The sequence below is a fragment of the Lissotriton helveticus genome, chromosome 9 (assembly GCF_964261635.1).
Source record: "Lissotriton helveticus chromosome 9, aLisHel1.1, whole genome shotgun sequence".
Classification (NCBI taxonomy): Eukaryota; Metazoa; Chordata; class Amphibia; order Caudata; family Salamandridae; genus Lissotriton; species Lissotriton helveticus.
Genome location: NC_136070.1, coordinates 263,390,789 through 263,411,510, shown reverse-complemented (window position 1 = coordinate 263,411,510; position 20,722 = coordinate 263,390,789). Strand labels below are relative to the sequence as shown.

The window sequence follows — 20,722 nt, the reverse complement described above, 5'->3', positions numbered from 1 at the left end:
ATAAGGGTAGATTACCCCCCCCCCAGGACGTCCAATTGTCTCTGGCATTGGCTCCCTGTTAGAACCTCTCTCTGCGTTCTGAAATGTGCTTCTTGACTTTCCGTAAAGGAATCAAGACTTGGCTCTTTAATACGTAGTCTGCTGGTCTGATGCTCCTCTCATCTTGTATGCCTTTCTGTCTGCCTTCGCGCCGGGAAACCTCCGGGTAGCTGTGCGCTTAACAAGTGTAATTATAATAATAATAATAATAGGTTCTGCGATTTTTTCCTTAAGACTATTGTACAGAAGTCAACCACTTATCTGCAAGACACAAAGTGCTTACTAAATCTGTTACAGAACGTGGAAGTTGATGAAGACACTGTGTTACTAAGTTTGGATATTGAAAGCTTGTACACAAGCATACCCCAGGACGATACCATCCGAGTCCTGGGCAATTCCCTGGAGAATGCAGACTGGCCTTTTCACACTCCCAGGGCTTTCATTTTGGAATGTGCCACTTTGGCCCTCAAACGCAATTATTTTGAATTTGAGGGAACATTATTCTTACAGACTGGGGGCACCTCAATGGGCAGCGTCTTTGCTCCTAGCATAGCTGGTATGTACGTGTATGACTTCGAAAACAAATTTATTCTGAACAACACAAACCCATTTCGCGAGAATCTGACTTTTTGGAGGCGTTACATTGATGACGTCCTTGCCATTTGGCAAGGACCGACTGAACTCCTTGAGCAATTCATCGCTTGGATTAATTCCTGTGACAACAACCTCAGGTTCACGAGTTGCTACGACAAAGAGGAAATTGTTTTTCTCGACGTAGTAATAAGCAAAGAAGGCAATCGTCTGGAGACAAGAACTCATTACAAACCGACCTCAAAGAACAACCTCTTAAGGTTTGAAAGTTTCCACCCTCGACCATTAAGGGAAAACCTACCCTATGGGCAATTTTTGAGACTGCGCAGAAACTGCAGCAAACTATCTGATTACAAGAAACAGGCAGAGGACCTATCTGTAAAACTAGAGAACCGTGGATACCCTGAGAAGATAGTGAAAAAATGCCAAAAGAGGGCCAGGAACCAGCCCAGGGAGGCACTCCTTGAAGAAAAGACCAGAACCGATGAGGAAATACCTCTAACATGTGTGACACCGTTCAATTCAATATCAAACCAGATGACCAGGAGTATAAATAAACATTGGAATATCATAAACACTGGCAATCTACACTGGGAAAAACCTTTGTTTTCTTTCAAGAAGTCACAGAGCTTAAAAGACACCCTTGTTAACACCAGACCAAAAACGAAAATGGCTCCTACCGCACCATCCATTACCAGGGTTTGGGGTCTACCTGATGTAACCGGTCATTATCGTTGCGGAAATTGCAGTGTGTGCCATTTAACCAGGAACACAAAAACTCTAGACTTAGAAATTGGGAAGACCTGGAGACAAATTGCACATACCAACTGCAACAGTGAAAATGTAGTATACCTGATCGAATGCACTTGTAAGAAACGGTACATCGGGATGACAACTCGAAAGGTCAAACAGAGGATATGTGAACATCGCAGCACCATATGCTGCAAGAAAAATGCGACCCGATTGACTGACCATTTTCTTGAGAAAGGCCATACACCTAATGATATGTTCTGGACTATCATTGAGCAAGTAACTCCGGGACCAAACATACAAAAACGCCTATATGAGAAGGAGCAGAGATGGGTATACAGACTATCTACCCATAAACATGGTCTGAATGACAATATACCATGGGCATCTGTACTTTCCTGAGCATTCCATCTAACCCTCAGTACTAGTATTTTCCAAGCTAGATCATGATAAAGAATTCCTTCATGAAGTGACACTGTTGTACAGAATCCATCAGGTTCTGTTCTGGACATAGCACCTTAATTCCAATGCACTTCTGTGTTTAGATTTATTCCATTCTATTGCCAAGCCTCGAACTTAGAGAGTAATCCTACATTTATACAGGTGCATCTAAACACTCCTTTGCGATGATCCCTAATGTCTGCCCCGATCTCGATCAACTGAACACTAAGTCAATAATGGGGCCCCTTTTCCCTTCTGTAACACTTCATGCGTGACCCTTTGTAAAATATTCCTCGCATGTTCTTGTGATATTTTCATTAGGACTGGCCAGTATTTTCACACGGAACGGAGGTTTGTTTACCTGCGTTCCTCGGACAACCGTCCTTCTTCCCTAGCGGGCCACCGTACTACGATCACGTGGCCACGTGGCGTCAGTACGCAACACTAACCACGCCCGCCACGCCCCCAATGGCGGCTGCCTTTAACTCCGGCGCTGCTTTTGCCTCCTCACGGGTGCGCGGAGGGGCGGCATAGGTTGATGGTCGATTTCTGACATCAGAAACTGTAAGTAGAGATTGTATATTAGGAAACGTGCCAGTTTCCTTGCCTTTCCATTAGAAAAGAGGGAGAACAATGCGGTATATTCTGCCGGATGACAAACTGATCTGTTCCCCTTTCTCTTTAAATTCACAGAATACGTTTCGAGCTTTGTGACCTCTCACCTCAATCCCCGTGCAGCCAATATTCCCCCATTGAGGAGTGAGCGTTTTTAAATATTCTGGCAGTGTGTTTTTAGTGTGTCGTTTGTCTTGTATTGTATGTAATTTTGGATCAAGTTGAACTATTATCACGTCGGTAATCCCTGGCACTATTAATATATAGTCATGACTTTGGCACGCACTACCTGGCTTGTGACAGACTGGCTAATAAAAATAGAAATATATATGCGTGTTCACCTTCACACCTATATTGATATGTGTGTCCTTTTAGAACCTAAAAACTTCCACTCAGAAATAATGCTGATACACCACACTATGGATAATTCGCCTTAACTGAATGTGGGATGATTCACAGACAGAGCGGACTACGTCACTTCACTACGTTGCAGGCATGTAATCAGCTTTTATGACTTATGATCCTCTCTTTCTTCACAGGTTTTTTTGCCTTTTAATGTAGCCACTTCTGGGTTACATTTATCTTTACCCACTTAGCAATTGTCTAATTTGGGTCCTGAAAGGACTGCAGGTATGGCAGGGTGTTAGTGTACCCTGACCACCCATTTCCTTTTAATTTTTTGGTCCTGAAGAAAAACCGGTAACTCCCCTGTTGGTTTGAAACATGTAGACCTAACACATACCACAGATACATTTGGTCTTAATTGAGCCTTCATTGTATCGACATACACTGTTTTTAACATTGTCCAGTAGTCTTAGAATAAATAATTTTTGGATAAGTCATACCAGGACAATTTTTAACTCACTGACTTTTTTTCTTTTACATTCATCACTCACATACCCGCTCCACTGTATCTCAGGTGTCGCAGCACACCTTGATGGCACTCGGCTGTCAAGGTGGCCCCGATGATGAAGCATGTCACCGACCAGGTCGGTGAGTGAGGGGTTCCTTAAAAACAAAGGAGGACTTCTTTTTTTACATTAGAGTCTCATCCCACCGATATTGGTTTCCTAGCCTTATCTTTGGTGGTACTCATTATTTTGTTATACAGCTACCAAACCAGGGGATCGGGAGTACCCTTCCGTCCACCCAGGTGGATAAAATCCCTTCGCTCTCTAATTTTGTTTAGTACATTGTGTGTCCTTCCCCATTTTTCGCCCTTGCCCGAAAGCAGGGAAGGGAATTCTGGTCCTTACAAAACCGAAACATACAAGAGCCATCTAACAATAGCCCGAAAGCAGTGCTCACTCAACACCATTTGTCGTCAGTAATAATACCCCCACAACCTTTTTTAAATTGGGGGGGGGGGGGGGGGGGGGAGGTGGAGGGGGGGCAGAAAATATCTCATCACCCTTATTCGGAGGGGAGCCACCTATTACACCCCTGTCCCTTGGGTTAGGTGGGGGGCGCCAAATACTCTGAGTTCTTGAGCAAGAAAGGGGACTACAAAACGTTCCCAGGTTATAAGGCGAATGTGGCATATTTATCAAGTTCTCTCAGACTTTGCAAACATTTTAAGCTCAAGTTTCACTTTGCAAATCTCTACAATGCAGAGCCCAAGTTATCTTTCCCAACCATATGTTTGAAAGGTTTGTTTCACTTGATGTTTAATGCATAAAATAAGACCTACTATTCATCAGAATGACCGGCTGGCCATGGCATAATCACTAATATAAATCAATCTGGAGTAAGTTATATACAAACTGTATACTTTTTACACTATCATTCAAATATTCAGAGTTTTGCTTCCCCAAAAGCATGCATCTCCTCAAAATCCTATTACCAAGTGCCATGGGGAAGGTCTTGTCTGCCCATTACCTTGTCTGCCTTCATCATTTGTGAAGAGACCGGTATCACTGCTACTGCAAACACTGCTGGTTTCACTGCAAACAAGAGAGAGACAAGCATAAACATGTGTTACCCCCACACCATTGTTAATAATGTCAACAGCTCCAACAGCTGGCTTCCGGACTTGTGCAGCACCTGTTAATGGGGTGTTGCATTCCATGTAAAGTTCAACACCACTATATGATACGATATTTCAACAGGTGTATATAGCCTTTAAGTTTATTCTGTTCACCTTACATTAGGCAAGGTACCTTCACAATGAGTAGTCTTTAGTCTCAGAGTAGGACGTTCATCCAGCTGACGACTAGGGGTAATAGGATGTATAAACGAGCAGTAGCAAAACCAATAGGTCTGGGTTTGTGCTAAAACATGCAAACACAAGGTTAGTTCATTAAAGACAGATAGATGCAACAAATGGAAATTGGACCATAACATTTCCTTGCCGTCATTAGAGACCTGTTTTCCTTTCTATGTGAACCGAGCACGAATGGCAAGGAACCCGTCAATGTTCTTTCATTTCTTGACTAAGTCTATCATGTTTTGCATTGTATGTTCCTTCCTACGTAGAACTTCTATAAACTTATGGTGGCTAACAGGGTAGGTTTCACTTCTGAGACTTACCTACTTCGATTTTGGTGGGTGAGAAGAAGTTTCAAAGCAATTGTTTGGAGGAGATATTGCAATGCAAGATATATAGAATATATTAGGGCACTCAGCGGGGCTACAAGATCACATTTATTCCAAGCATCATAACACGTTTTGGCAACTGTGCCTTTTTCAAATGCTAATGATTCCAGAGATCTTGTACACATTCATAAGCATGTTGCCTCGCTTTCATTGGAGGACACATCTTGGCTATACTCTCATTGGAGAAAGCACTGTGGCCACTCTGCAAAGACTGTATGCCCCAACATTCCTCTGCTCCTCGTAGGAAAGCTGTTTTTTTTAAAAACAATATCTTGCTTACAGCACTCTAAATTATATATACACTAATATACTATATATATATATATATATATATATATATATATATATATATATATATATATATATATATATATATATATATATATATATCCCAACGTAAAGTTTTGACCTTCATGATTAAGCGCCAGCCAGTGCCGTAGAACCCGGCGGGGCTCCTCTCGCGGCTGGTCTAGCCGCAAATATCCCAACGTAAAGTTTTGACCTTCGTGAAACGAGCCTCACAACAGGTAGGTCTGAATCAACGCTTTTATTGACGGCTAGACCAGCCGCGAGAGGAGCCCCGCTGGGTTCTACGGCACTGGCTGGCGCTTAATCACATCAGCGGTACAGGACAGGAAGGTGCGCAATGGAAGTCGGATGGTGTAACCTCCTTGTTTTGAAACCTGCATCAACCCACTGGGGACATTCATACCAGTTTCATTTTGTCAAAGCATTCTAGCAGATTCACTTGAAGAGTATTGCTACAGCACTCTGTTGACCAGAAGGCAGTGCGCCAGATGTAATCCACTCGGAGGAGTCACGTGTATAACAGGTGCTGCAACTTGCAGATTGCTTTCCAAACAGTCCGCCCAAGAAGAAGTGCAGAGTGCACGAAACGCGTCGGCAGAAGGACGTTTATTTGGATGTTTGTTTTAAACAGGACGTTGCAGCTCCCATCAATAAAAGCGTTGACTCAGACCTACCTGTTGTGAGGCTCGTTTCACGAAGGTCAAAACTTTACGTTGGGATATTTGCGGCTAGACCAGCCGCGAGAGGAGCCCCGCCGGGTTCTACGGCACTGGCTGGCGCTTAATCACGTCAGCGGTACAGGACAGGAAGGTGCGCGATGGAAGTTGGATGGTGTAACCTCCTTGTTTTGAAACCTGCATCAACCCGCTGGGGACATTCATACCAGTTTCATTTTGTCAAAGCATTCTAGCAGATTCACTTGAAGAGTATTGCTACAGCACTCTGTTGACCAGAAGGCAGTGCGCCAGATGTAATCCACTCGGAGGAGTCACGTGTATAACAGGTGCTGCAACTTGCAGATTGCTTTCCAAACAGTCCGCCCAAGAAGAAGCGCAGAGAGTGCACGAAACGCGTCGGCAGAAGGACGTTTATTTGGATGTTTGTTTTAAACAGGACATTGCAGCTCCCATCAATAAAAGCGTTGATTCAGACCTACCTGTTGTGAGGCTCGTTTCAAGAAGGTCAAAACTTTACGTTGGGATATATACATACATACATACATACATACATATATATATATATATATATATATATATATATATATATATATATATATATATATATATATATATATATATATATATATACACTCAAAGGTAGCCCCTAATGAGAGAAGCCAACCGGCAGTATAGTAATCTGTTTAATTCAGGCGTCAAACTTGCAAACAGGCAGCAGGGCACAGGTTCGATTATTTCGCAAGGCAGAACCAGACGCGTTTCTGGGAATGGAATCCCCTTCTTCAATAGTAGCTTGCTGCAAATAGATGGATAAAATCACGCACCTTTTTGTTTGAAAGTCCCCGCCCATGTGAGCGTGGCCGCTCACTTGGCCTCCTGGATCTTGTAGTGTGTGATTTAATGAAACTCAAGTGAGTCCATCTGTACAAGAATTAAAAAACGTTATGATGCCCCAGTGGGTGGAATCAAAGTCTTGCGCCTTTTGTCTGTATCCCGCTTTGTAGCAAACGCCATAGACACTGCCCCCTGTCACACGGAAATCACCGTCGTGGCGATCTCCCAGGCCCACATACCAGTGGTGAGCTTCTCTCGCGGCCAGACTCAGCCGCTAAACATCCAGTCTCAGTGTTAGCCCCTAATAAGAGAAGCCAACCGGCAGTATAGTAATCTGCTTATTCAGGCATCAGGTTCGCTTTCCAGTCATTATTTCGCAAGGCAGAACCAGACGCAAATCTTGTACAGATGGACCCACTTGAGGTTCATTAACCCCTTGCATGCTGATGACGGCCCCCAGCCGTCATGCACTACAGTGCTCGTGTGCTGATGACGGCTGGGGGCCGCCATGACCGCACCCGCGCTGAAATCTTCAGCACGGGAGCAGAATCGGCCCAGCATGGAAGGGGTTAAATCACGCACTACAAGATCCAGGAGGCCAAGTGAGCGGCCACGCCCACATGGGCGGGGACTTTCAAACAAAAAGGTGCGTGATTTTATCCATCTGTTTGCAGCAAGCTACCATTGAAGAAGGGGATTCCATTCCACGAAACGCGTCTGGTTCTGCCTTGCGAAATAATGACTGGAAATCGAACTGGTGCCCTGCTGCCTGTTTGCAAGATTGACGCCTGAATAAACAGATTACTATACTGCCGGTTGGCTTCTCTCATTAGGGGCTACCTTTGAGACTGGAGATATATAGATATATACACACACACACACACACATATATACACACACACACATATATACACACATACATACACACACATCCGGTTATGCTGCCTGGGATCTTTTTTGAATTGAGAAAAATAGGTTATTTGGTATGGAGGATGGGTGAATAAGCACATTTCCTTTAATGTTAAAATCTACAATAACTCAATAAAGAAGTGAAAGGTGTTAAGACTCAGAAAAAGGCTGGTGAGATATTCCCCCAAGAAACTCACCTATATAATAAAGTAGCAACAGTAGCTTTTAATGTCTGCCATGATCAATTTTGTTTTGTCCATATTTCTGCTGCGATTTGTTTGGGGTGACCACTAGGTGGTACTGAAATGTAGCAAACTGGTGGTGTTTAAATGAGACGGTTTCCTTAGTTGCAATGCTGTATTCGGAACAGGGTAAATGGCCAGTCGAAGAATGGCAAAACCAACAAATTGGCCTGATAAGGGGGTGGGTCAAAGTCAAACAAAAAAATGGAATAAAACAACAAATAGCAGCAGGGCAACTATAACCGACAAGAAAGTAATCTTAAGCAATGATTAGCTCTGTGGAGTATGGGTTATGGAGACAGCTGAAGCAGACTATACCAAAACCACAAACATAGGAGTATACTGTGAACAAGAAGTTCACTATAGGAATCTCCACTTATATAGTCCATAAAAAGTCAGGAGGGGCATCAGTTGTGATTGGCAAAACATGGTCATGTATGATCGTTAAGGTTTTTAAGGTTAAGACAAGATAAAGGGTCTATTGTAGCACCTGATAGCATAACTGAACAGGTTTCTATAAATATCGCTAAAAATATAAGCCTGTGCACGGATTCAGGTTTTTTGGGGGGTCTACAAAATGTATACAATTGTTATCCGAAGTGCTACGTATTGCATGGAAAACCACCATGATAAACCTGTGGTAAAACTTTGGTGTATACATCTATTTAAAAGAGATTATGCAGGTTTTTCTTTTGTGCATACTACATTCCAAGAAACGGTTGTTACGAACAAAAGAATTGCAGAAATTAAAAAAACATTGTGAATTTGGAGAGAATATAATCTCTGGTCATACACATGATTTCGGCACTTTAGTTTAATGATAGACTAAAGAAAGAAGTAGATCACCCTGTAATTGTCAACAAGGATACAGTTGATGACTGGATGCTAAGTTTGTATGCTGGAAAGCATCATCGCCAGTAAAAGAAAAATTATCTATTTTCCTCATTTTTAAATTTTTTTTTTACATATAGCGGAAGCAAGAATACTAGACAAAAAAACTGAAACAAGCATTTGCAACCGGTCTCGCATTCACTTATTTTTTTTGTTTGCAAAGGTATAAATACCATCAGAAAACCCAATCATGAGGATGAAAGTTATGTACGCTTGTAAAAAAAGGAAGAAATTCACCAAAGTAAAAAAAAGTCCAATATCCTCTGATTCAGAGATCAAAGAGTCAGGAGTCACAAACGTCTGTAGTACTCGCCAAGGAATCGAAGATAATTGCATACCACTCTATTTTAGTAAAGCAGGTAAACAAAAAAGGTAAATATTATGAAACTGCTCTAATTATGTGAGTCAAGCATAGAAACCAAAAACCTGAAAACGTCCACCATAGGTTACAAGCTACATTCTACAACATATAGAGTAGACCCTTAATAACAGCGCAAAGTTCAAACAAAACATGATTCCCAGGTTTAATTCGGGAAGTCAGTTTATACCTTTGAAACCCAAGAACCGCTGCCGGTTTGCATTCATAAATGCTCATACAAGTCCTAAGACTGAGCCGCTTACCATGTTAATAATCTGGTTTCAGATGAAAAGTACAAAAACAGTCTCTGCAGTCATTCCAGAGCTGAGTAAAGCAGCAAGTTTATGAGGAGAGGAAAGAGGCAGAAGTTCAGTTTGGACAGGGGGGTGGGGTCATGATCGTCACTAGGACCCACGTGGAGAAAGAAATGAGGTGGCCATTTTAGTCAAAGTAAATGGGAAGATAACATGGAAGCATACAAACGGTAACTAGACCTCCAAAGTTAACCATTTTAAACACTCACATAACCAGCACAAAACAAATTACGGCATAGTTTTTGTAGAAAAAAAAATCAGATAACGTTTTAAAAGGTTAGCTGGGCAAGCTGCGCAGCAGAAAAGAAAAGTGTACGGCCGCCATGTTAAAGATGAAGCGCAGTGTGCCACACTGCAAAAATAAAACATAGCAGGTTGGCTTGCAAGAACTCTTACTTGCACTAATCAAATTACACGAACAACATGTCGGGGAAGTGCGTAGCTGTCATGCCTCCAACGCCAGCTACAACAAACGAGTGTTCAGAAACTGTAAGTAAAACGTACTGAGAAAGGTCACATGTAACATGGGAAGAACTCATGGGAGGTTACAAAACTAGAAAAAGAGGGACTACTAAAAAACTTAACCGACGAAAAAGAAGCATTTTCAAAAGGCAGTCAAAGGAGCCAATTAAAACAAGCATTTACAATGCAACTGTTTCGCCTTTGGAGAAGTTAGAGCTATTGGCATTGTAAATGGCAAAATTTGTATTTATGTGTTGGTTTTGAAAACAGATAAATAAATGGCATTGTCATTTACATTGCCAATAGCTTAATCTCTCGCAAATGTGATAACTATTGTACCCTACGGACGAGCTCAGCAGACAGCAATTACTACCAGACACACACACAGTCATCATTATGGAATATGACAGTGTGCCTATCCCACATCTGTGCTACACCTCACTAATTACATACCCCTGGGGCACCTTCAGTTCACAGCAAGAAAAATAAAATTGTTTAATTACAGTGGTTTTGGATTTGTTTAGCATGTAACCACCAAATAAAGACTTTCTGCAGCCAATGGAGTGGGTAAGCTGTAACAAGGCAACTTCCAGTGGTAAATCTGTAAGACGCTTTAGATCTTCATAGTAAATGAGTGTGCATATATATATATATATATATATAAACAAGGGGCTTTAAGGTACTATATGGAGTGTATGTTATCTTGACCAGCTTGTCCGAGTGTTATTTTCACCCAAATGAATTAAAGAACCCTCAAACAATCTTGGGGTATAGCCATCTAACGGATACTTCAAATGAGGTATGAGACTGGCTGGTGGTTCTAAATGAGTTGTGCCACAATCACGATAAAACACACAGACAATATCACCCTTTGAACACCCTTCACTACAAACACGATATGAAATTCCTATACTTGCTACTCACGTTCAATTTTTGAGTATATCATTCTCTAGAGAACCGACCATGAAAATCAAAGCAGCACTACAAATAGATATATGGGCAACAGCAATCGCTCCTATATCAGCACACAATTTTTGTCATATTCTTCAAAATTTCAACCCAAAGGGATATTGACAGATCAAGAGAAAGCTCAAGTGTTATGGTGCCTCGATGAGACCTGCAGCAAACTGGGCAGCTTGAGAATAACTTTCAAAAGGTAGAACTCACAAAAGTCATCCCTGGATATGTACCGATCTTATCTCTAATATAGGTACCAGAACTAAAACACTGACTACAAGAATAACCCTTAAACTGAGCAGATTGGCAAGTGGAGAAGCCAAGTGTCACCTATCAATAGTGGTGAACATTTCTGTTATAGTGGAGAAGCCAAGTGTCACCTATCAATAGTGGTGAACATTTCTGTTATAGTACAATCTGTGGATAGGAACGAAAACCATGAACAACATTGGTACCCACCACACACGACTGAAGGTTCAAAGGGATAAGCCTGTTCCTTCTTCCGTCTCCTACCCAGCTGCGCTGAGCAGTGGACTTCCAAGGACAGCTGCACATGCGGAGCATTTGTAATTGGCAGGATGTCAGGACATATGAAGAGCAAGGAGATCCCTAGTGGAGATCCGTCTCCGCAAATATCATTCAGGCAAGAGGAGGATCTGACAGGGTTCCAAAAACACTCGACCTCGGCACAGTAATGCAGCTGTGTATAGTCCACTAGGCAGGAAGGGGCATTGTCCATATAACACCAAATTTTGTTTCTTCATGGAGTTGAAAAGTATTCTCTGGTTCCATCTTGGAGTGCCATTTCAACGAAGGCTTCGGATCTGTTGAGAATGCATCATGAGTCATGTACCACACAACAGCATGGAGGTTTTCAAGGCGCTTTACAACGGTTAGCCCTAATTAGAAATCACAGAAGAAAGAAGGAGGAGGGCAGAGAGAAGGGGGGGAGGCCAGCGGAGCCGAGTAGCTCCTGAAAGCAGCCACGCACAACATAACACGGTGATCACAGGCACAAAAACGACAGCCACGCACGAAAACCAGAGCACAGGCACAAAGACGACAGCCACGCACGATAACCGGAGCATACATACCGGGCAAAGACGGAAGACGGAGACGACCGCCACGAGCCAAGCACGACATAACACGGAGACCACAGGCAACCAAATGACAAAAACATGGCTTGAAAAAGAAAGAAAAAAAACACTGCCCACCGCCGCATGACGTAGGGAAAGGGGTGGGATGAGTAAAAATCGCAGGAACGCCCACGAATCTGCTCCGGCAATGACGGGCAGATCTGTCTTCCAATGGCTAGCCTCCATTTATGGAGCTAGCCAATGGAAGACAGAGGCGGGAGAAAGCTCCATACTTCTAAACAAAAGTTTTCGCTTGCGCAGTAAACGCCAGGCGAAACCTAAAAATGGGCAGAAGATGGGTGGAGCTTAAAGCCCATGTTCTGAATAAAGCATTTCTTGCAGAGACAGTACAATCGCTGCCTAGGCGAGACCTAAAAATGGAGACAGACCTTTGCTCTTGAGAAGGTCTGATGTGGCTGACTGATCTTGAGAGAAGCAGGGTGGAACTGAGGGCCAGATGTACAACCATTCACTTTTGCAAGTTGCAAATTGCGTTGATTTGCGACTCGCAATTTGCAACTTGCAAAAAAGAATGTACAACAGCGTCTCAGACACTGTTTGCGATTCCCAATGGGGTCGCAAATTGCATGCCTCATTAACATTCATGAGGTAAGCGCAATTTGCAAACTCATTGGGAATGGTTAGCTTTCCCAGTGATGGTGGCCTGCTGGGGTCAGGAGGCCACCCTGTCTGACTGCTTTTTAAATTAAGCAGTTTTTTTTAATTATTATTTTTTTTTAAATGCATCCCGTTTTCCTTAAAGGAAAACAGGGTGTGTTGATAAAAAGAAAATGACCTCTGCCTGCTCTTAAAGTATATTTTCGCACACCTGGGGACTCCTTCCCGTTGGCGAATGGTTTACCGCCTACTTGAAGTAGGTGGTAAACTGCGAGTGTTTTGCGGCCGCAAATGCAGTCTCAAAACAATAGTAAATGACATTGGAACTCGCTATTAAGAAGGGACGCCCCTTTCTAATAGCGAGAGTCGCAAACGTTATTTTGCGAGTCAGTGACTCGCAAAATAGCATTTGTACATGCCAGGATTCTTTTTTGCAGTCGCCCGTTTGCGAGCGCAAAAAAGGGTCGTACCTCTGGCCCTAAATCAATTATTGAATATTGAAGCCAAAAGGCATATATTTTTGGTTTGCCTGGCAAACTTTTTGGCTTCAGGATGATAGAAGTGGAAAATCATTAACATGTAGATTTAAAAAACAGAGGCTTTCAGGAGGGTGTGTTCTGTAATTAAAGATTCAGAGAAAATACTTATGACAAAGGATAACATTACTGATGCATTTGCTTCATGTCATAGCAAATAGTATAATACTCAAACCGTGGTTTTAGTGGATTAATTGAACGGCTTTTCTTGAAAAATGTAATGTTCCTATTCTCTCTAAAGAAAAAACTGATGCTCCTACTCATCGCGATTAAATTGAGATTGAATATTTGAGATTAGGAATCTCTATGAAGAGAGGCACTTCTCCTACATGCCTTAAACGCTGACAGAGAAGGGAGAATGTTTTCATACTGTATGGGGTTGAAATGCTCCAAATGTCCAAAGAAGTGGCAAACCGTTCACACTCTTGATCCGATTGGCACTTCTGAATATGTTAGAGGTTAAGGTTACAACACATACAAACGCGGCTTCTTGGGATTGCACCCGATACTGGTAAAAAAGGAAAGCAGCTTAGAAATGGAGACAAGTAGATGCACCAAGCATTACCAGGAGGAATACAGGAGTAGAGGGCTGCTGTAATATTGAGAAATCCAAAAAAAAGAGAAATCAATGTATACAGTCATAGATGCCCAAATAGGAACAGGAAAATATGTCCAAACTGGATGAGCTCCTGTGAAAAAATGTCTAAAGGGCCTAGAAGTACAGGGAATTAGAACATATTGCATTGGTTCTCTAGCATATCATAAATGTATAAACAGTGGTTCTGGGAAGTGGAAAGTGCTACTGGATGCTAATTGAGAAATGTGTACATGAAATGCAAATAAAGTATGATACAAAACTGAATGGGAAATAACCATTGTTGATGGTTTAATCTCTGAATTCTACAAATATTTATCAGAAAGATTATCCCATCATACTTAATGAAATTTTTTAAAACAAAAGTTAGCCATTGGAGATTAATTACTTTAGTACCTAAGAAAAAGGATACCGCTCGTAGTCGTGGACTAAACACGCGTTTCAGAGACTTCCCTGCTCTGACCTGCCATTGTCCGGTGGAACTTTGACCTGTAACCTGGGAGCCCGTGTGCTCGGTTACCAACTTTGCTGGGTGCTGCTGTGGGGAGAGCCTATGCCTCTGACACCGGGAGCGGGACTGCGAGGACCAGAGGTGCTTGCGCCAGGACATCGCGCGCACCTGGTGCCTCTTCCCGCCCCCTCCTCCCTGTGGGCTACATAACGACTCGCGGGAGCCGCTCGTAGTCGTGGACTAAACAAGCGTTTCAGAGACTTCCCTGCTCTGACCTGCCATTGTCCGGTGGAACTTTGACCTGTAACCTGGGAGCCCGTGTGCTCGGTTACCAACTTTGCTGGGTGCTGCTGTGGGGAGAGCCTACGCCTCTGACACCGGGAGCGGGACTGCGAGGAACAGAGGTGCTTGCGCCAGGACATCGCGCGCACCTGGTGCCTCTTCCCGCCCCCTCCTCCCTGTGGGCTACATAACGGCTCGCGGCCCCCGCTTCGCGGGAGCCGCTCGTAGTCGTGGACTAAACACGCGTTTCAGAGACTTCCCTGCTCGGACCTGCCATTGTCCGGTGGAACTTTGACCTGTAACCTGGGAGCCCGTGTGCACGGTTACCAACTTTGCTGGGTGCTGCTGTGGGGAGAGCCTACGCCTCTGACACCGGGAGCGGGACTGCGAGGACCAGAGGTGCTTGCGCCAGGACATCGCGCGCACCTGGTGCCTCTTCCCGCCCCCCTCCTCCTACTTAACCCAGCCCCCTGACGCGATCGCGGGACGCGCGCGGACGGAAGCGCGGGCGAAGACCGGGCAAAGAGCGGGCCGTTTGAGGCCGTTCGAGGACGAGGGAGGATGGGCAACCCCCCCCCTGCCCGGACAAGCACACCCGATTTGCTAGAGCAGACCATTGGGTTTCCTGAAACTGGGAATGTCTACGCGAGAAACTAGAAGCAAATCATCTACGGCTGCGGCAGGAGCAGCCCAAGGTACAATTGACAATTATTTTGTTAAGGCCGGCGCACTCTTGATAGAAGATTTCGAAGTACTTGAACGACAGATCTCCCAGGAAATCGACTGGGTGCGGAGGTCCTCATTGGGTCCGCTTGCCCTAGCTAAAACACCGGAGGGGGGGGGGGGGGGAACCTTCACCGACTACACTGCGGGGGTGTCAGGGGCAAACCAGTCTCTCACTAACTCCGATCTTGACGATATGAGCCTACTGACCCTTCCTAATACACAGACACCACATATAGTCATCTCTAACCCCCCCAAGACACATCAGATATCCCAAGTGAGAACATCTCCGATCGTACAAGGGGGGCAAAGGAAGGTGCCATCCCAAAAAGAGGGAGAGGTGGGGCGACCATGGGGGGAAGAAACCAAAAACCCCTAAGTCCAACACTGTAAAAAAAACTCCTGTGAGGGGGGAAAACACCAAGAGTGTCTTGCCGGTGAAAGGAGACGAGGCTCCACCCGCCGAAAGGGTAGTACCGGATCTAGTACCCTTGTCTAATAATTTTATACTGAATCCTTCTAGTGAGGATATCACACTGGCGGACATAGGCGCACTTATCAGGTCCCTCCTAAGTCCCTTAGAAGCTCGCCTAATAAAAATAGAAGCGAGGCTGATCAACATAGAAAAATCCACAGTCCAGCTGGCTGATTCTATAAAATCAGAAAAGAAGGGCAATAAAGGGGGGTTGGATCCACCAGCTGATAAGACCCCTCAGCTAGTAACGACACTGAAGGAGAAAGCTATAGGTTTCACACAAAATGCCCAACATAAAACAAACCAAAATAAAACTCCCCAACAACCGAACGGGAAAACCACTGTCGCGCCTAATAATCGCCAATCATTGCCAGCCGCCCTCCCCGTTCCAAATACACACTCTAAAGCTAATAATACCACCCCTAGTCAACCACAGAAAGACCAGCCACCACCACCAAATACACAAAAAAATATCCCCCCAACTAAAACTGTGAATCTTCCACCCGAGGCAGCCCCTTACACAATAATACTAGCTGGGGTACCTGAGTTAAAACCCAATACCTCAGAGGCAGCCTCCTCCCTTAAAAATAAGGCCATCGATTGGTTGTCCAAATATAGACCTCTCCCACCTAGCATAACAGCCGAGATTCTTATGGTGCGGAGAGCTACTTGGGTAGGTAATCATAGGAAAACAATTGCAGGGGATTGTATCCTGGTTAGGTTTAGAGATACTAAGACAGCTGCTTATATATGCAGCTGGTCCTCCCACGACCAGGATAGCCTCATTCAGCCCTTACCTCTTTCATTTTTCTACCCATCGAGTGCCTATGCAGCAGACAACCAGAGATGGGGGTTCCATCAAGAGAGGAGGGGGGAGTGGGGGTCAAATAGGAGAAGTGGGTGGGACAACCACCACAATGGACATATGATCGCTAACAATTTGCCAGTGTGTGATGAGGAGGAGGGCTGGGGCTTTGGTAGCAGAAGGGGGTGGGGGTGGGGGGGGAAGACCGAGAGGAGACAATTATAACAGGCAAATGGCAAAAGAGTATCTCCCACCCTATGATGAGGAAGAAGGGTGGGAGCTTGTCAACAGGAGAAATAGGTCTGGAGGCGGCTGGGGGGGGGAGACTGGGAGGAACCCCATGGTCATACACAAAATCTCAGTTTGGTTATCTTCCGACCTACAATAGATATAGTAATCTTGACTTGGTCGACTGACCATTAGAGCCGGCGATTAGTGAGCTGCCCCTCTTAAACTCCAAAAGGGACAGGTCTCCTCGCCCGGAAGATTCCCCATTACAAGGGGAATATAGAGCCACCCCGAAGACCCAGGCAACTAGCCAAGATCCAAACCATCAGTTGGAAGAGACCCCGGTCAAAGTCAATGATGATGGAACGAGGGATGAGGTCATATCAGGACCCCTAAAGACAAACCCGGAAAGAAATGAATCGCAGGAACTAACAAGACCCCTGTCACTGAACCTGATTTCGTGGAACGTGGCGGGTCTGGGCAGCAAGTTAGAATGTGAGGCATGGGTTTCCTTTACTAATTCGAGAAGTATCTGCCTATTCCAAGAAACCTGGGCAAGAGAAGAACACACTCGCCAGGGCTTTGCAGTCTTTACGAAACCCGCAAAGTGGGGAGGATGAGGCAGACCCTCGGGAGGCCTCGCAACCTGGGTGGCAACCCACCTGGGCTGCAATGCTACTGTTTTAAACGTGGACTCAGATGATATTCTGGCGGTGCAGATAGAATGGCCTAACTCCCATAAACTTGTACTAATAAATGTCTATTCGAGACCTGTGCCCGCAGTTAGAGAATCAAGCACAATTGAAGAACTTTCTGTGTTCTTGAGCCAAATTCCCAGAGAACTTCCCTATTTGGTGGGAGGGGATTTAAATGCACACTTCGAGCCGCTGCCTGGCCTTCTTGATGGACCCTCCCAAGAGGAGGATTCAAGATGGCGAGTGCCGGCAACGATGGCACCCCCCCCCCCAAGGGCGTGGACCCCACTCGCCCTGCAGATAACAGCTCTCACACTCAACCATGGCCTCAGGGCGTGTAATGGTCGCACGAAATCAGACGTCCCAAGTAAATTCACTTTCAATAAAGTCGGAAGTGAATCTAGATTGGATTATGTCTTAGTCCAAATGTCTTCATGGTCACATGTCACCGACTTTAAGATAATAGACAGATTGGACAGTGACCACAACGCCCCAGAACTCGATTATGCCATCCCATGCATTTCGGTTGAGGGACCGACCAAACAAAGGCCAAAGACAGGGCTGTCACTCGAGAACAACAGAAGGAGAGTGAGGTGGGAGAAATTGGTCTCAAGCGATGATAAGCTGCCAAAACTCTATGCCAAAATTATTCCAGCATTGGAAGAGACATTTGCCCACGGGGAAGGCCCCTTTAACGAAGAAACTAGAGCTCTTCTGTGGCAAACCCACGAAGATCTTATCAATATAATGGAGGCAGATCTTTTTAATAAGGGAAATGATAGACGTGGTGGGAATAGCAAAAAAAACTGGTACAATTCCATGTGCCGAAAGTCTAAATGCGACCTCCTGCTAGCTATCAAGGCGGTAGGGAGGAAATACAACTCAGAAGAAGGTCATACAAGAAACTCCTGGAAAGCGCAAGGGTGGAATGGGACGAGGCCCACTGGGAGAAACTCTTGGGTGCTTTAGGGAACAGGAATTCCCGTACATTTTGGCGATTAGTAAATCATGGCTCGGAAGATCTTCCCTCGGCTATCGAGCCTAATATCGCCCCGAGTTTGTGGCAATCCTATTTTGAGTCCCTATATGCTTTAGAAAAGGAAGCCTCAATCCATAACCCTTATATCCTGGAGGATGCCCCAGCATGTGAACCCTTCACGATAAGAGAGGTTCAGAAAGCCATTGAAGGGCTGACAGTGGGCAAAGCCCCTGGCCTGGATGGGGTACCAGGCGACCTATACAAGCAGGAGCCGGGGATTTGGGCACCAGATCTGTCGCAAATTTTCAATGCGGTTCTGGGAGGAATGGGGGTTCCGGACACTTGGCTGGGAGCAGAGGTGGTCCCTATATTTAAAAAGGGATCCCCACTGCTCCCAGCCAACTACCGTCCCATTAGTCTAATCGATGTCTCTCAAAAGCTCTTTGGGAGGCTGGTGTTGGATAGGCTCCAGAACTGGCTGGAGGAAACTAATACTTTGATCCCATATCAAGCGGGATTCAGGAGGGGGGTCTCAACGGTCGACCAAGTCTTCAGACTGAGCCTCATCTACTGGAGGACAGCGCTGATTGAGGGCAGCACGGTGTACACGGTTTTCGTGGATCTGCGTGCCGCTTTCGATCTGGTGCCTAGATCCAAGTTATGGAAGGTTATGGAAGATTTGGGGGTCCCAAAAGACATTCTTGCAATCCTTATCAAATTACACCAAAACAACTTTGCACAAGTCAGGTGCGGAAACAGCGGCATATTAACTAAGAGGTTCCCCGTTCGAAGAGGGGTGAGGCAGGGTTGTGTGCTTGCACCGACCCTGTTTTGCCTCTTCGTGAACGGGGTAATAGAGCACCTGACCAGGATTGCCAACATTGATGCCCCGAAACTGTGCGGCAGCAGGGTCCCCGCAATAATGTTTGCGGATGATACCCTGCTGCTGTCCAAATCCCCTATGGGCATCCAGCGGGTATTAGATGGGTTTCTGGGCTTCTGCGAGGAAAGGGGACTAGAAGTTAATCCGCAGAAAACCAAATTTATGATTTTAAACCCAATGCCGACCAACCGACCAAACCCAAAGCTAGGAGAAGTAAGTCTAGAAAGAGTGCAGACATTCGAGTACCTGGGGATAACCCTTAACCAAAACCTGACGTGGGAGGCACATCAAGCCAAATCGACCATGAAATTGACTCAGAGGGCGGGTGGCATCTTAAGAATTGCTGGCAAATCTACTTACTGCCCACTTGGCCCAGCAATTCAAATCTATAAAGTACAGGCTCGGGGGGCAGTTACTTATGGTGGAGAGCTTTGGGGCCACGTATCATCCCAAAGCCTGTTAACTGCCAAAAATAAGTTCCTAAGGCAACTAACATCCCTCCCCGGTAGCACACCACTCCTGCCCCTAAGATTGGATCTGGGCGTGAGGCCAATCACCGAGGAACTTGGCCTCAAACCATTGGCTTTTTGGCGCCGCCTATGGAGCAGCCAGGAGCTGATAATCTACAGAGCTGAGCTCCAGGAATTTCTATCTGCTCCGAAAGCAAGCAGTATACCATGGTTAAGTTATATAAAGAACATGTGCGAGTCCCTTGGATTCCCAGGACTATGGGCAGATCCGGAGAGAGCCAGCATCAGTATCTCGAGGAAGATACTGTCCAGAACTTATAATGATTATATGCTTGCCCGAGCACTGGATAATGTCCGTGAAGGATCCCTAACCTTCGATTTTATCAAATTTAAAGACACTTTTACCATGGAATGTGTATTGAATGATATCATGCCTCCCCTAACAAGGAAACTATTCTTGCAGTGGAGGTATGGGACATTACCTTTGGGGTCCTTCACCAAAGGATGGACGAGTCAACCCAGTACAGGGACATGTCCTACATGTGCTAACCTACAGGAGACCGATGTGCATGTTGTATTTATGTGCCCAGCCTATCGGAAAAGCAGAAAGCACTGGATCGTCCCGCTGCTAAAAAATTTGGGTTTTAGACGACTCCTACCAGCTTATAGAGTTTTAAAAACTGACTTATCCCCGGTAATTGTTTTTGCCTTGTCAAAATTTTTAACTGCAATATGGGTCACATGTGCTAGGTTGCTAAAGGGGTCGGGGAGGTAGAACTAACCCATCCCCCTTGATTCATTGTAACTGTTTTTTAAATTCATTCTGAACCAATCTCGATTGCTTATGTTCTTAAAATGTGTT

General features: G+C 44.9%; 1 protein-coding gene across 4 annotated transcripts in view; it reads right to left on the bottom strand.

Moving 5' to 3' along the window:
- The window catches only part of GPATCH2L (G-patch domain containing 2 like), a 297,460-nt gene that overhangs the window by 169,957 nt on the left and 106,781 nt on the right, over positions 1-20,722 (bottom strand). For all 4 annotated transcript variants that reach the window (XM_078659937.1, XM_078659938.1, XM_078659940.1 and 1 more), the window contains exon 3: positions 4,315-4,379. In XM_078659937.1, coding sequence (XP_078516063.1) covers positions 4,315-4,379 — 65 coding nt within the window. The remainder of the gene's footprint in view (positions 1-4,314; positions 4,380-20,722) is intronic.